Source organism: Pleuronectes platessa, chromosome 4 (assembly GCF_947347685.1).
Source record: "Pleuronectes platessa chromosome 4, fPlePla1.1, whole genome shotgun sequence".
Classification (NCBI taxonomy): domain Eukaryota; kingdom Metazoa; phylum Chordata; class Actinopteri; order Pleuronectiformes; family Pleuronectidae; genus Pleuronectes; species Pleuronectes platessa.
This window is the reverse complement of record NC_070629.1, coordinates 10,381,207-10,390,212: the sequence shown is the minus strand read 5'-3', so window position 1 is coordinate 10,390,212 and position 9,006 is coordinate 10,381,207. Positions and strand designations below refer to the sequence as shown.

Genomic DNA, 9,006 nt, shown 5'->3' with positions numbered 1-9,006 from the left:
AGGGTTTTCATTACCGCGCTCACTGCTAGCAAATCTAAAACATCACCTTTGATTATGTTACATAGAAGCTGGCAGAGGAACAATCAGAGGGGGCTGTGGGTACGACAGTCTGCGTCGACTGACAAAATTACTGATTCAAATCAAACTGCATAATGTACTTTTTTTTGTAGAGACATTTACATGACAAACAGCGTCATTTTCTAACCAGTCTCCACTGCAAAAAAACAAACACTGCCGTTAGTGACATGTGGCCCTCATGTCGGGAGATCCTGGCACCAGCTCCTCCGCTGTGTGGCAGAGGGAACTTGTCAGTGAGCGTAAACAGCTCTCTTGGCTTAGTTCTCCGAGCTAAAACACCCCCTCTCCCCATCTCATCTAGTAACCCCAGACACCCCATCTCTTTGTGCTGTGTGGCGTCAGCTGCAATGAGCTCCAGATGTGGCCCGGCACCCCTCCAGTCACGGCGCTGGATGTGGTTTGAAGGTAGTTTGGAAACACCACCCACCGGCGGACCCAATGAAAGTTCCTACAGGCTGCAGTGAGAGGTTTTCTGTCGTGGCTTCTTGTTTGTGCGGACTGCCGGAGCACAGGAGAAGTGCAGTGCTCGCTCACTGTGCATCTGTATCTATCCCTTGTTTCTGCATGTGTTACTTATTGAACATGCTTGGAATAAGTAAGTATATAAGACAGTAGATGCCTCAGTAGATATGGAAATATCAACATCCTTTATCCACCCCAGGCTTCCATCCTTTGTTCCCTTTGCTCATAAATACTGGGTAATAATATCTTCTGTCTTTAATAACAAAAGAGAAGACAATTCATGTCAGTGAGAGACATGACACAAATCTAATTACTTCCAATGCTTTTAGAACTGTTTAACAACAATGTATTCAAGCACAGAAGTTTTCTTTAAAAACATGAGGTGGCAAACCAGCAGCCAGAGGTTCCACGTTTGTAAATGGTTTCAGGTTTCAGGTCGTTAACTCACTATAAATACAAAAAAAAACATCGACCATCAGCTTCTGATCTCAGTGTAGGAAAGTGTCAATGTTTCACACTAGAAGCAGCAGAACTTAAGTCTTTGCTAAAATCGTTAGAAAGACATGACACTAGTGCAGTGAAAGTAATTTGAGACACAGATCATTGAGGAAAGATGAGGGCTGTACATGAATGTTCCTAAAGACCATGTCGACTTTATTTGTCTGTATTACCTGGGGTTGTCAGCAGTTTAGGTTATAATGTTTGATTTATTTTTTCCACTTCATTAATACAAAGTAAATAATGGAGACACTGATGTTTTTCTCTCTTTCTCACAGTTACTCTGTTTAGTTTTCCAGCAATGCACTAAGAGGAGCCAATGAGGTCACTGTGTAAAAGCTGGCAGTGAATTCATATGGTGCGCTGAACAAAAAAACATGACGTTTGTAAGACAACAGCGCCCCCTGCAGCCAGCGATACAAAAAAAGAGCAGCGAGGATCAAGTCACATGTCATTTATGCGTCAGCCACAATATTAAAAGCAGTTATCTGTTTTAATGTCGTGGCTGGTGGTTGTAAATTAGTTTTTTGAACTTTGACAAATAAAACTTATACAGGAAGATGTTGCCTCCACTTTTAATATAAAGTGCTTGTGTAGAACAGATTGGCTCTTTGGAGGAGGACCCCCTTTTCAGGTGATTATATATGAATGGAAATGTAACGATGACTAAAGTCCAATTACGCTATTCGACCCCTCATAAATCCTACACATTTGACCATAATAATAAACAAACAACAATCCTAACTGAGATCGATACTGCCTCCGGTTTTACTGTAAACTGCTGTGTCAAACATGACATTTAAAATCATAAATACTGCAGTGAGGGTAGATGCTGTTGATCGTGAAGAACTAAATGACTCATTTGCTCATCGTAGCACAAAGGTTGATGTATTTTTTTCTTTGTCAGTGATAAGAACAATTTGGAAATGGCCACTGTCATTGTATAGTTAAATAGATTTACTATTTAATAATAATTTGTTCACAAATGGAGAAAGATGCGCTGCACAGCTCTGGCTTATGTGACAGGGGTTCTTTAGTGAGGCAGAGACAAAGAATAGTCAAATCTTTATATTAAATAATATTAGTGTTCCTTCAACATGAAGGCAGGCTTTAGATCATTCTCTTCGTTATACATTTTATTTAACTACTACTCGACAAGAATCTAGCAGCTGTAGGAGACGGGGGAAACTGGTGTTATTTGACAGGTTTTACAGGCAGCTTTGGGTTTGTATACTGTACACAAGCAGTAAACCATCAATTAAAAACAGGCTGATGTCTGTGGTATAAATATAGAAAATGTTATGTTTTGTACACCCTGATTCACTCAGTGGTGTTTGCTGATGCTCAGTTGAGAAATATAATCAGTCCAATACGGTGAAACCAGGTCAACGTGATCCTGAGTCATGTGAACCTCACCTGGTAAATTCAAGTTCATTTCATTTGTCTGATATTAGAAACACAGCATGCCCTTTATGCAGTGTGAGTTCGCCGTCAACAAGGTGGTTTTAAGAGCTCCTGCAGATCTCCCTGCTGTGTCAGCTGGTGGGACAGCTGGAGCCGCTTGTTCTTCTGGCTGCAAAGTGCTGGACAGTTCTCAACAAGCAGCCGACACACCTCTTCATGGCCCTGCTCTGCAGCCTGCTCAAGCATTTGACAAAACAGCAAATGCAAACATCAGTTACATGGTCATCAACTCTCCCTCTCTCTAGAAAGAGTGTTCATATTGTACTGCTGCCAATTCTGTACCTTGTGTAAAGGGGATGCACCGTCGTCATCACAGAGCGTAGGATTTGCCCAATGGTGCAGGAGGAGTCTGACCACGTCCAAGTGACCGCAGTACGCTGACCGATGGAGCGGCGTGGCACCGCCTGGTGTCTGCGGAGATGCACATGCACCATTATCTAGAAGAAACTTGCACACAGCAAGATGGCCACTGCGACTTGCATAGTGCTGAGACAAAACACAAAAAAAGAGAGGCATCAATTTATAAACAAGAGAACAAAAGACGGCACTGCGCTTATTTGTTCCAAGCAAACTATACCAGGGCTGTGTATCCAGATGAGTCCCTCACGTTGATGTCTGTGCCCTTGTGGACCAACGACTTAACCCTCTCCAGGTCACTGGCCATTGCAGCAGACCAGATGCCTGCAGAGAGAAACACACAGCACACAACTCTGTACTTGACTAAATGATGCAAAACAGGAAGGAAAATAACTGTTAGCGAAAGTTACTTAATGAAGAATTACGATAGTATTGGGGAATAACAGAGCTATTTCATTATATTTTATAGGAGTACTAACCTCGTTCAAAATCCATTTCATCCAGAGTCTGGTAAACACTGGGAGAGGAGGCAGGATGGGAGCAACACGAGCAATGTTGTTTGTCAGACGCCATGCTGATCAAAACTGTCCCAGACTGGTTCCGACCTGAAGATGAACACTGTTAGTTTGTGAGTCACACGTTTGAATAAACGTAATACCAGAGAATTAATCAAATATGATGTTTGGATTGCTAATAGACAATCATGCTGTTTGAAACTTCCGTGTTTCTTCTTCTTGTCTTTGGGAACTACTTAGTAGTGCAACACCGCCACCTACATGTCAGCTTCGCACACGAACGAGCCCAGAAGTAAAGCTCAGTATCCAGTAAATATGTAAACAAATTAAAACACATTTTACATAATAATTCAGGAAAATTATTTCACTATGTTTTATTAAACATAAATAAAGGCTAAATGTTGTTTGCTCCACTTTAGTCTTATCACAATGACAGCGCGATTGCGTATGAACACTCGGACCAATCACAGAGCTGCATTCAGGATGATGCCTTCAGGTGCTTACGGGTCTTTTCGGTGTGTATTAGTTTTGTTCAAATAAGAAGCGACGAGACATAACCTTTGGTCTGTGGCGGGATAATGATGATGAAAGATGCACTGCTGCCCTTATACCACTGATAATTTCATGTATCAACCATCAGATATATTTAAAAATCGTTTTGTTATTAATGACTGGCCCAGTCCCATTTGCGTTTATTTTTCTTATTTACACCAACAGGAAATACATTCTTATAATAAACTAGTAATAAATACAATGTTGTAACTTCATAACACTTCTAAGCTCAGGTATGGCTATCCATCTGATATATCCACCACTCCTCCGCGTTTACAGGGAAAAGAAGCCACGTATCCGATGTTCCCTGCTGGCCAGTGAAGGCAGCTGTAGTCTCGTGTTGTTGTCTGATGCTAAACATCAGATCCAGTCTCCACAGAAGAAATTATTATACGAATTATAACCAAAGCGTAAAGAATGAGAAGAGTCACGTTGTTTATCAACGGGACGTCTAAAAATGGCAAGGTGGGTAGAAAGTGTGAGTGTGTTGAGTGCGTGAGCCCCGGGCCGCAGAATGACTGTGGCTTTTCCACTCAGCGTACGTGTTTGATTTAGTTAGCTAACTAACTCAGCTCACACTGTAGCTAACACACGTGAACTCACATGTAAGAGAAACGTAACTGCTCCATTCATCTTGTACCAGGCAGGAATGACCCGTTTAGCTTCAGGCTTAAATTCCTAACAACCCACTAATTCTTTTTTAAACCTCTCCCTTTTTAGGTTGTAGCAGTGTACGGGACCTTGTCTGACTTACTATCTGTAGCCAGCAATAAGTTAGGGATCAAAGCCTGTAGTTTATACAATGGTAAAGGTGGTCTGATAGACGACATAGCCCTTATCAGGTAAGTTCCCTCAGAGATGATGATAAACATGTTGCTCAAACCCAATGGACGCCTCACCTCACCGTGTCTCTGTGTTTCTGACAGAGACGACGATGTGCTGTACGTGTCAGAGGGAGATCCATTCATCGGTGAGAGCTGCCATGTCTGCTGCAGGAGTCCCCAGCCACCGCCGGTGAAAGTGTTACACGTGGTCTCAACATCTCTGCCTCCTTCTCTCTCGTGTCTCAGGTCCTCAAGATGAAGCCAAGGTCAGAGCAGATCTGCATGGAGCTCACACCGACTGGCTGACCCTCAACATCGGCGGGCGCCTCTTCACCACCACCAGGTATGTGAGCTGGGTTCGCTAGCAATGAACACATCACAACAGACTGGGCCTGTCACAACCGCAGGGTGTGTTTACGTTAACTTTGTAACGGGACTGTGTGTGTGTTTTGTGTTTCAGGAGCACCTTGGTCAGCAAAGAGCCGGAGAGTATGCTTGCTCATATGTTCCGAGAGAAAGGTAAATTATGGCAAATCCCAAACCCTACATCTAAGACTGAAAATCCCTAAGGTCAAACCATCCTAACTGAAAGTGGTTTATCAACCTCTGTGTTTGCTCCAGATGTGTGGGGGAACAAGCAGGACGAGCATGGGGCTTACCTTATCGACCGCAGCCCTGAGTACTTTGAGCCTATTCTCAACTACCTGAGACACGGTCAGCTCATCATCAACGAAGGCATAAATATAAGAGGTAAGCTTGTCTACCGGAATAACTGTGACCAAGTTCTTAATAATCTGATATAATTCCCGCAGCAATTCTTTGGAAATCTTTTTTTTAAATTGTGCGGCGCCTGTCTTGCAGGTGTCCTGGAGGAGGCTCGGTTCTTTGGAATTGAGCAGTTGGCTGAACAGCTGGAAGCAGCAATCAAGGTAACAGGAAGAGTGGAATGCTTACATGTAGAAATGTGATGCTTCCCTCAAATGAACTCTGACTCTGCTCATTTCCACAACAGAACTCACAGCCACCTGAGGACCACTCTCCCATTTCCCGTAAAGAGTTAGTTCGTTTTCTTCTGGCAACGCCCACCAAGTCCGAGCTCCGCTGTCAGGTACAGCTTCATTTAAGTGTTTTCATTTACCGATCCATTTCCCCATATCCTATTCATATTTAATCCTATTCCTCTTAATGTTTTCAGGGACTTAATTTCAGTGGTGCCGATCTGTCCCGACTTGATCTGCGCTACATCAATTTTAAAATGGCCAATCTGAGCCGCTGCAATCTGACTCACGCCAACCTGTGCTGTTCCAATCTGGAGCGGGCCGATCTCTCTGGAGCCAACCTGGACGTGAGTCTGAAAACTCTGTTCTTGTCTGCACTGAATGATTCATGTGCACACACAGTATCAGGCCATACAAAGTGCAGGAGGCACTCAAAAATGTTTCAACAGTGGGGAAGCCAACGTTTTCCTCATTCCAACTCGTGTGTATCTTTTTTGTGTTTCATTTTGATGTTGGGTCTCCTGCTGGTGAAAAACTTTTGGTGTGCACTCCTTGCTCCTCAGTTGTGTGGAAGAAGGGCCATTCACTTGCTAAACATGTTTGCCAATGGTACATACTTGGGTAGTTGGTGTTCAGGCCTTTACCAATTTCATAACGTCCCCACCGACCCCACTGTCTGTCATGTTTTTGTAGAAATACAACCTTCTTAATATCAGTGTAGCACCCTCGTTTATCAAGAGATACCGGTACTGAATCCTCTACGATGAAGCAACAGCACAAAACTTATTAAAGATTTGTTATTATGAGAAGTGGACTGCCACATCATCATGGTATCCCTTGTACACACCCACTCTTTAGACTCTTTCTATATGCAAAAATGCACACGTGTCATTTTTGTTCACTGAGACCAAATGATTGATGGTTGACGTGACTTAATATCTGCATATAAAATGAAAAGCCTGACTCCTGTTGATGTTTGGTTTGTCTCCTGCAGGGTGCGAACTTACAAGGGGTGAAGATGCTCTGTACCAATGCTGAGGGAGCTTCTCTCAAAGGATGTAATTTTGAAGAACCCTCTGGACTGAAGGCCAACCTGGAAGGTAGTCTGCTTCAGTTCTTCATCAAAGACGACCTGGTCCCACATTTATAGTCATCGTTTTAACCATGTGTCTTTCTGACCAGGTGCCAATCTGAAAGGAGTTGACATGGAAGGAAGCCAAATGACCGGCGTCAACCTGCGTGTGGCCACTCTGAAAAATGCAAAGCTGAAGAACTGTAACCTCCGGGGAGCCACTTTAGCAGGGACTGATCTCGAGGTGAATTAAAGCTCTCCGAAAGGATTAACTCTAAAAATCACTTATGTACACTCAGCTGGCAGTCGGTGTTTTTTACAGCCACATTTCAGAGCCATCAGGTAGAAAATGATGCAGAACTGAATAAATGGTTTCATAGATCATTTTAATGCACTATTTATTTTTGTTACATCCAATTTTTTTGCCAAAACATTTTTAATGTTTAGTAAATCAGCAGCAGTAATGTCACAGTAATACAAGGCTGAACCCAAGTATGACATTAATGATTGTATGATTGAAAACTGGATGTATTGGTGTTTTACAGTTAGTTCTTTTGACTGTGTATCAGCCAGATTCTATATGACACTAATGGTGTTTAACAGTTTTTCGCTTTTCTTACTGCTTTGAACCCGATGCTTTTTTAATTTGCAGAATTGCGACCTGTCTGGCTGCGATCTACAAGAAGCCAACCTGAGGGGGTCCAATGTGAAAGGAGCCATTTTTGAAGAGATGCTGACCCCGCTGCATATGTCACAGAGTGTCAGATAACTCGGCGTGCGCCCACAGGTCCATTGTGGGCCACAGCTGGCTGCTGTTAATGCTCTTCTCCTCCAGTCCTCCTCCCCCATACTTCCCCAACTCCCCATCTCTCTTTACCTGTCTGCAGCACAGGTACTCGTATGCACATCCCTGGTCATTCCACCAATGTTATGTTAGCTTTAAATATCTTGCACTAGAATCTATCCAGGGTTGTAAATGTATGTTTTTAAATGTAAAGCCGTATATCACCAAAACAACCACAGGTTTCTTTATATGTTTAGATGAGTCTGGATGCAATCCGATGACTATACTCATTTAATATTAGACATGATTTATGCATTCATATGATTTGTTAGTAGACAAAGTCAGAGCAGTGAAGTTCAGAGCTTCGCTGAATGCTGCTGTAGCATAAATTGAAGGTGTCCTTTACCAAAAACTGTGTAGCTTAATTTAGCTGAATTCAACATATTATGAATAAGCAATGCAAGCCAAAGCCATACAACAGCACAGTCTAATCAAAGGCTAAAAGTGATACTGAAACTATGCTGCAGGCTAGTTCTACAGTTTGGGTATGCAATACATCATTTACAGCTGTGAGGTGTCTCCTTTCCTACTCTTAAATATTGTGTTCTCGAGAAAAAAAAGAAGTTTTTTCCATGTTTTGCGCTCTGTGAATCTACCTCTTTTTTTAATCCAGTGTGCGAGTGAACCACAGTTGCATGCATTTAACTGTGGCACTGCTTGGTGGTCTGTTGATGTTATTTTTCCTTAATGAGAAAACCTGGGCTTTAACAGAAAGCCATTTTTCTGTGTTCATGTTGTCAGAGTGGGTTTACCTGGAAACATGCTCCATAAATATATTGATGTATATCACTTAATCATGCTTTGAACCTATTTGCACAAATGTATGTTAACTTATAACGTGTTATTCCTTTTCACCAAAAACGCTTGGTGCTTGTTATCTTCTATCAATCAAATCCAGTGCTTCCAAATCTTCCCAGAAAAATAAATGTTAAATACTCTTATGAGAGGGCAGGTGTTGGGAGCTGTTGTGGAGGATCTCTCTGCAGCTCTTACTGGACAGTGTCTGTTTGCATGTGTAAAGAGCTGTTACTGCTAATCTCTGTCCGTGGCTCAAAGCTGCTCCGATGCAATACTATTCACTCAGTTCAGTTGTAGGTACCCAGTCTGTGAGAATTAACGATGAAGGCAATCAAACTGTGTATTTCACCTTGAGTGTGAGAATCAATTGAAGAGCAATTGCTATTTATTTTAATACATCTTGCTGAATGCAACATGGGGCAGAGGTTAGTTTGTGTTTGAAAGAGGGAAGGATGTAGGTCTCTATGTACGATTATTGCACTCAACCTTGGAATTTTATTTCCATAAATGACTGTTATAAATAAACTACAATGAAGAAAGACTC

The 9,006-nt window shown here is 42.3% G+C and overlaps 2 protein-coding genes across 2 annotated transcripts; one reads left to right on the top strand and one right to left on the bottom strand.

The window, feature by feature from the left end:
- Positions 1-1,169: 1,169 nt before the first annotated feature.
- ankrd39 (ankyrin repeat domain 39) lies at positions 1,170-3,620 on the bottom strand. The gene is made up of 4 exons (XM_053420868.1): positions 3,339-3,620; positions 3,080-3,183; positions 2,785-2,988; positions 1,170-2,676 (listed from the first exon to the last, which is right to left on the bottom strand). The coding sequence occupies exons 1-4, from the start codon at positions 3,430-3,432 to the stop codon at positions 2,530-2,532; spliced, it is 549 nt and encodes a 182-aa protein (XP_053276843.1). The 5' UTR covers positions 3,433-3,620; the 3' UTR covers positions 1,170-2,529.
- A 626-nt stretch (positions 3,621-4,246) lies between these two features.
- On the top strand, positions 4,247-9,001 carry kctd9a (potassium channel tetramerization domain containing 9a). Its single transcript, XM_053421613.1, has 12 exons — positions 4,247-4,391; positions 4,647-4,768; positions 4,853-4,896; positions 4,997-5,093; positions 5,211-5,269; positions 5,372-5,500; positions 5,612-5,679; positions 5,763-5,858; positions 5,946-6,095; positions 6,743-6,848; positions 6,931-7,064; positions 7,473-9,001. Exons 1-12 carry the CDS (start codon positions 4,344-4,346, stop codon positions 7,587-7,589), a joined length of 1,170 nt encoding a protein of 389 aa, XP_053277588.1. The 5' UTR covers positions 4,247-4,343; the 3' UTR covers positions 7,590-9,001.
- Positions 9,002-9,006: the final 5 nt, after the last annotated feature.

Bases quoted from the DNA above. Each gene is read 5' to 3' on its own strand.
- ankrd39 (XM_053420868.1), bottom strand. From the start codon at position 3,432: ATGGCGTCTGACAAACAACATTGCTCGTGTTGCTCCCATCCTGCCTCC. The intron at 3,184-3,338 runs GTTAGTACTCCT...TTCTCTCTGCAG, and splicing joins TGAAATGGATTTTGAACGAG to GCATCTGGTCTGCTGCAATG. The intron at 2,989-3,079 runs GTATAGTTTGCT...GTTTTGTCTCAG, and splicing joins CATCTGGATACACAGCCCTG to CACTATGCAAGTCGCAGTGG.
- kctd9a (XM_053421613.1), top strand. From the start codon at position 4,344: ATGAGAAGAGTCACGTTGTTTATCAACGGGACGTCTAAAAATGGCAAG. The intron at 4,897-4,996 runs GTGAGAGCTGCC...CTCGTGTCTCAG, and splicing joins AGAGGGAGATCCATTCATCG to GTCCTCAAGATGAAGCCAAG. The intron at 5,094-5,210 runs GTATGTGAGCTG...TTTGTGTTTCAG, and splicing joins CGCCTCTTCACCACCACCAG to GAGCACCTTGGTCAGCAAAG.